A 7121-nucleotide genomic window follows, 5' to 3' on the forward strand; every position below is an offset into this window, starting at 1 on the left:
AGTATGATCCTAAGAGGCTACTGGGGGAGTGGGCCCACCCCTGCCAGAGGATGTCTTTACTTCCTCTCTCCCTGCCTATGCTCCGCTGCCTTGGCTTTACCTCCTTTTGGATGGGAGCAGTTCAGAAAGCCTGGAAATGGTGGAGAACTCTGGCCCATGGTTCACCCTCCGTAACACCTTTTCTGCCACTTGCAGGCAATAGGGATTTTTCCGCTGGTATGAATCCTTCTATTTTTCACATCTGGCAGGAAAAGGGGCTGTTTTGCCTTGGATACATAGTAGATGGGGAGGAGCATAAGCTGTGGTCCTTTCAACCGTTATGGGATCAGTGGGACATTCCTATGTCACATTTTTTTGCTTATTTACAATGTAGGCATTATGCGCTGTCACTTAGCCAGGGGAGCGAGGCCCTTCTTGCTCTCTCTGAAGCAGAAGAAACATTTTTGGAAACTACTCCCTGTTTTAATAAATTCGGTATCTGGGCATGCTTTTTACACGAGTCCCTGCTCTCTTTTCATCCAGATAAATTGGCTGAGCAATGGTGTGCGGACTTGAGATTGAAGCATCTGACATCAGCAGGGCATTTGATGTGCTTTATAAATGTCTGGTTCCTGCTAATCTACGAGAAATTCAATTCAAGATCATTCACAGATTCTATCTATCCAGAGATCTGGGGGCTAAGATAGGTCTGTGGGCCTCTGACGAATGTTTGAAATGTTCTCATCTGCTTGGTGATTTCTGTCACATGGTCACTGAATGTCCAGAGCTGCGCTCTTACTGGCAACAGGTGTTTATGGCGGTTGAAAAATTTTTGGGATGTACTGTCACCTTAAAATATTTTATTAAAATGACCACTAAATTAAAAACTGAAAATGCAATTATGGCCAAGATTGTGCCAACAAAAGTGCCCGACTCTGGCCGAGTTTCGCTCTCCAAAGGGGCTGCGTCAGGAGCATGTTAATGTGGACAAATCATCACAATATTATTGTTCCCCTTTGAAAAGGGAATGCTTCTATTGTTAACAATGTATGTTCATCCTTTTTTTGCGACTTCGCGAACAAAACCGTTACGATAAAACAGCTTTTATCCAGCACCGTTCTCATTGATTGTTCGCCACCTGGCTTCAATTGACCATCTTCCTTGCTGTTTTCTTGGGATGTACTGTTACGTGGGCTGGTGACCACTTATACTTGTACCTTTTCTCTGATACTCGTAATCTCTCTGGAGGGAGTCAATGTTTTATTGTTCTATCTATAACTCTAGCTAAAAAGATTATCGTATCCTACTGGAACTCTGCCGTCACCCCTCCTTTTCGGGAATGGCAACAGGCGATGCTGCATGCAGCTGTGTTGGAACTTTTGAGGAAAAAAGACCTGGGTGCCAAAATGATGGTTCCATCCTTAAAGATTTACTTTATGCTCTGGGCGCCGTTAATCTCGCTGGAAGGTTGGATAACTGTAATTCACTTTTTCCTCTTGTAATTCTGCTTCATTGGGTATTCTTGTGTCGTTCTGGGTGTGTGAATGTGGGTTGAATGAGGTGGGCGTATGTATGTGACATGGGGGGTTAAACTGGGGGAAAATAAAGGAAGCGACTTGTAATCATTGAAACTGGATGTATTAAAATAAAATAAAACAATAAGAGGAAATATGTTTTTACTCAATGGATAATTAAGCTCTGGAATTCATTGCCAGAGGATGTGGTAAAACCTATTAGTGTAGCTGCAATTAAAAAAGTTTGGACAAGCTCCTGGAGAAAACGTCCATAAACCATTATTAAGGTGGCGCTGCAGAAATCTACTGTTTATCTCTGGGATAAGCAGCTTGGAATCTATCTACCATCTGGGATCCTGCCAGGTGCTTGTGACCTGGATTGGCCACTGTTGGATACAGGATACTGGGCTTGCTGGAAATTTGGTCTGACCCAGTATGGCGAGTCTTATCTTCTTAAGTATGTTGGCAGAAAATGTATTTTTATATTTCTTTGGGGGAGAAGAGCAGGAAGTAAACATTTGCTTCCTAAACCTCTCATCCAAAAGTTGTATTTTAAACTCATGAAATAGACCCTCCCCATTTTATGAACCAGCTCTTTGGATTATGTGCATACATTAATACTCATACAAAGTTTCCCAAAGTCTAACATTCAAAAACTCGTGTTCTCACACTTGAAAAACATAAAACAGCAAGCTCGGTTTCCAACCCTATGACTGGGCCCGGCCCTCAAGTGCAGAGTTGCCAAAGAGACCAATTTTTAAAAGGAAGATTTTTAGCAGACAGCACATCCCCTGGCCCTTCCAGCAAAATAGTTATTTACTCCAGTGACAACAGGGATGAATGAGGACAGATAACAGCTGTTTCCTCGACTTCTGGGAACCCTTTGCCTTAAACCTAGCACAAGAAAAAAAAAAAAACAAGGCAGGAAATCCTTCCCAAAATTAAAATAAACACATTTTCAGCCTGCATGACTGTAGTTTTATTTCTCTACTAATCTCTGGTTATCCTTGGTCTTCTCTTAGTCCCCTCTCTGCCTCCTCATTCTTTCTCATGTCATGCTTCCTTTTTATTTCCTGTCTCCGTTCTGGGTCTTCTCTCTCTCTTTCCATCTTTCTTTTCCTTCCTTCTCTCTTTCTCCTCTCTTCTCCTTTGTTTCCTCTGGCTGAATTCCCTTAGCCTGTCGGCTATCCTTCCCTTTTCCCCTGTGACCTCCATTATCTCCTTGGGTGTCCCCCAAGAGAATGAATCAGCCACACCGCCCTTGTGAAAGGACTCTCACCCCCAACCGCTCTCTCCCCCAGCACACTGCTACCTCCCAAATACCAGCGCCATGAGTAGTTTCAGAACTCATGAACGCCATGAGTTCATGAGTTTCAGAATTCAGAACGCCATGAGTAGTTTCAGAACAAGTTTACTATCCTTGTTGAATGTAACTTTGTTTTTCCTGTTTAAACTATTGTCTTTGGTTCAGTCCCCCAGTTCGATGTAAACCGATCTGATATGGTCTTTTAACCATGAAGGTCGGTATAGAAAAGTGTTAAATAAATAAAAAAAAAACTCCCAGGAGGGATCTGCTATCATGAGTTTTGACATTCCTCACTGTGTTGGCATTCAGGAGGGAGCAGTATACTGACTGCGAGGGCTTGCTGACCCCTTCACTACCTTTTGGTCTATCATTCAGTCCACCTCTAGTCTGCTCAGTTTATTTACGAGACTCCTAGATGAATCAGTATATTACGTTTTACTGAAATCCTAAGTAAGTGACCTAAGAGGAAGACCTTGTTTTAAAGTGCCATGTCAATGTTGACGAAGTCTGATCAGTATTTTCTCTGAGCAGTAATTCAGCATTTCTCACTTTACTGGCTTATTGAAATGTGTTTCTTTGCCTCCTGTTTGCAGCTCCGACTCCTGTACGAGTGCAACCCAATGGCTTTCATCATTGAGCAGGCTGGCGGGATGGCGACCACAGGGACTGAGAGGGTACTGGATGTGAAGCCCGAGTCCATTCACCAGAGAGTTCCTCTGATCCTTGGCTCTCCAGATGATGTGCAAGAGTATATTGCCTGCGTGCAGAAACATCAGAAAAGCAGTTAATTCGCATCCATACTTTGCACACACATAAACAGACACCTGCATTAGCATACACACTCAACACATGTGCTCACAGGAAGGCGCGGTGTGCATGTAAGGCTTCCCTTGATTGATCATTTATGTATAGGTCGAGGATGTAATTACTTCTGAACCGTTCTCAGACTGAAGATCTCCTTTCTTATTCCTAGTTTCCATTCTGCTCTTTCCACAGACATCCCCCAACTTTGGTGTTATGACATTTCAGGGGGTGCAGGTGATATTATAGCTCCCTCATGCACATCACAAGTTTTTGTAATATAAACAAGGGCCTATTACTCACGTTATCCACTAATCCCCGAGGTGTCATAATGCTGAGTTAGTGTACTTACGCATGAATAAAAGCACTGATCCATGCACACTTCTATTTGTTGTGTCTCCTTGCTGTATGAGAAGCAACTGGGTAGTAATATTTTTGGTTCATTTTTCACGTTCTAACGAGCAGGTGTAAAATCCCTTCTACTTCAGATACTTAGGAAATAATGCTAGGGATTTTAAAGAAAGTTTGTATTCTGATAACTAATTTATGTGGCCTAAAAGTATAAGCAATTTAATATGAGGGAAGAAAAACAATAGCAGCCTGTTATTTTTACTTCTAAACACTATACCTACAGTACCTGAATGTAAACCGATGTGATATGTCAGATTGAATGTTGGTATATTAAAAATAAATAAATAAATACAATAAATAATGGAATATCTAAATAAGAGAATAAGGAAGTAATATAAAAAAATGGCGAAAGTATATAAGCTAAACACTTTAAATGGCAACTAGAATATAAGACACAGTGCAAGCTAACTAATATATGAAAATAATGATGCAGTACTTAAAACTAAACTAAACTAAATGGAAGGGCGTTAGCAATAACAATAGAGTTGTGAAAAGGTATATAATAATATAATAAAAGTTTCTCCCACCCCCCTTTTTCCCCATTTTATCTGAGCTAAAGTCTGTCGACCCACTAGTACCTCTGAGGGTGGTTTTGATGCAGATTTATACACACCACTGCTAGACATGATTATCTGTGAGCATGTTTTGCATCAGAGGGTTTGCCTCAGGGTGTGGTTTGTCTGCCAGCTGTTTCGGTGCTGTTCATCTTGTGACATGAGTGCAGTGCTTTCTGCTTAGAAAGCTTTCGCTGTGTTTGTCTAGGGCATGGATAGGAAGAGCCAGCAAGCAGGCCTGGTTTTCAGCATATCCACGACGGATGTGCAAGAGAGAGATTTGCTTGCACTGTTTCCATTCAGGCTGATATTGTAAAGTGCGTTCATAACATAACTAGCCCCCCCTCTCCTACTTTTCACCCCGACCCCCCCCTCCCACTTTTCACCCCGACCCCCTCCCCCCCTCTTCGATTGTAAATATGTTCATCCTCTTACCCACTTCTTCGATGTAAATATGTTCATACACACCCCGAATCTTTATAAACATGTTATGTTCTATATATTTTTTTTGCAATCTTTGTAGATATGTTCATATCCCTCCACTCCCCCCCTCTTTCTTTCCTAGCTTGTTACCTGGCTCCTCCTCATAGCCTCTTCTCTGTTGTTTATTGTTGTCATGTTACCCCCCTCCCTGTTTAATGTAATTTCTACCTTTCGTTATGATGTAAACCGATATGATGTGTATTTTAATGTCGGTATAAAAAAGCTGTTAAATAAATAAATAAATGTGGGACGTGCATCCAAAACCCACGTCCAAACCCCCCCCCCCTCCCGAAACTAATAGCGCTCATCACATGCAAATGCATGTTGATGAGGCTATTAGTCATTCATCTGGGATACAGTAAAAAATAAAAATGTGCGGCCGACCCACACATTTTACGCTCAGAAATTAACGCCTGCCCAAGCAGCCCAAAAAAGGTGTACAGAAAGGAGAAAATACCGCTTTTCTATACATCCTCCGACTTAATATCATGGTGATATTACTTTTAATTTTTTTAATACATTTTTTTAATTTAAAAAAAAATCTTCCAGCGGGTCAGATTAGGAAAATGAAAATTGAGAGTCCATTTTCCAAACCTGTTGACAGCCACCTCTCCTGGGTGCCCGCTGCTAAGGAGGCGCTAGGGGCGTGCTATTGTCCCTAGCACTTCCTTTTTAGCGTGACCCCTAATATAAATACTGGATCGCACACCCAGGAGAGGTGGCTGGGCGTGTGTTAGGAAAGCGGACGCTCAACACTGAACGCTAGTTTTCCCGCATACTTTACTGTTATCAGCCTGATTGTATGCAAATCTATCTCATGCATATTCATTGTGGATATCCTGAAAACTGGCATGTTTGTGGCTCGCAGGAACCGGAGTTGGCCACCCTGGTCTATGGAAAGTCAAAAAATAACCTTGTGTTAAACATTAAAGACCCAAGGTGAATGGAAGTTGCTTGGTAACGTGATTAGTATATTATTTTAGAGGTAATTCTTGGCCATGCAGATAAGGAACAGGCAAGAGCATAGAACTGTCTCCTCCTCCTTCTTCTTCTCTCTCCATGGGGATATATTATTAAGGATTTGTATACACCAGAGTGCATTTCCTCTGCAATGAGAAGGATCTATTGCTTTTTAAATCTAAGTTTTGTATATGTACATCCAATTCACTATTTCGTTAAAATATTTCCAGTTTGCATTTTGCTGTTGAGTTGTATGTTGAACGTGAGCTGTCAGAGTGCAGTAGGTGGATGATCACTGAGATGTGTCATTTTGAAGACATGGAAAACTTCATGGTGCAACAAACACGATATTCCACAATTAATTATGCACGTGCCCTTGACTTCCAAATTCCTAATGGATCCTAGAATTCACCCTGAGACTACTTGGATCAAATAGCAGAGATGCTAGTGTCTTCCAGTTATGTTGCTCTGTATTCTATTTACAGCACACAGGACTGCATTTGGTAATATTTCTGCTTGTTCTTTTGGTGGTCTCCATATGCTCTTGGTAACTTTTGATGAATTAAGACGAAAAGAAAGTTACATTAGGTCAGGGCTTTCCAAACCTGTACTGGGGACCCCACAGCCAGTCGGGTTTTCAGGATATCCACAATGAATATGCATGAGATACATTTGCAAACCATGGAGACACAGTATAGGCAAATTTACCTCATGCATATTCATTGTGGATATCCTGAAAACCCGACTGGCTGTGGGGTCCCCAGGACAGGTTTGGGAAGCTCTCATTAAAGAACAAGATGATCTTATGCTGTACCTATCTCACTCTTTCTCTGTCAAGAAAAGTAAAAGAAAAAAAGGAGAGAAAGAGGATATAAAAGAATAGGTTACTTTTTCAGGGAATTAAAAAAAATTACATTTCTGGCATTCTGAAAGTGTGTTCCATGAGTCTTGTGATTCAGAGCAAACATCTCCTCTGGCTGTTCATGGAAGAGCTTTTCTTTCTGTCTCCTGACTCAACTCCAGATTCCAAAGTTCAGGAGAACAAAGCCAGCAAAACTACCCCTAATCCCTGACTTTCCAAGGAAAAGTGCCATCATCTCATGCTTAGTTTCT

General features: G+C 41.5%; 1 protein-coding gene across 1 annotated transcript in view; it reads left to right on the forward strand.

Moving 5' to 3' along the window:
* LOC115099333 (fructose-1,6-bisphosphatase isozyme 2) overlaps positions 1-3981 on the forward strand; it is an 87639-nt gene extending 83658 nt beyond the window's left edge. Inside the window, exon 7 of the mRNA XM_029616922.1 lies at positions 3393-3981. Within this exon, the coding sequence (XP_029472782.1) occupies positions 3393-3587 (195 nt within the window). The 3' untranslated portion in view covers positions 3588-3981. The remainder of the gene's footprint in view (positions 1-3392) is intronic.
* The last annotated feature ends 3140 nt before the right edge of the window (positions 3982-7121 follow it).

Source organism: Rhinatrema bivittatum, chromosome 1 (assembly GCF_901001135.1).
Source record: "Rhinatrema bivittatum chromosome 1, aRhiBiv1.1, whole genome shotgun sequence".
In the NCBI taxonomy this organism is placed as follows: Eukaryota; Metazoa; Chordata; class Amphibia; order Gymnophiona; family Rhinatrematidae; genus Rhinatrema; species Rhinatrema bivittatum.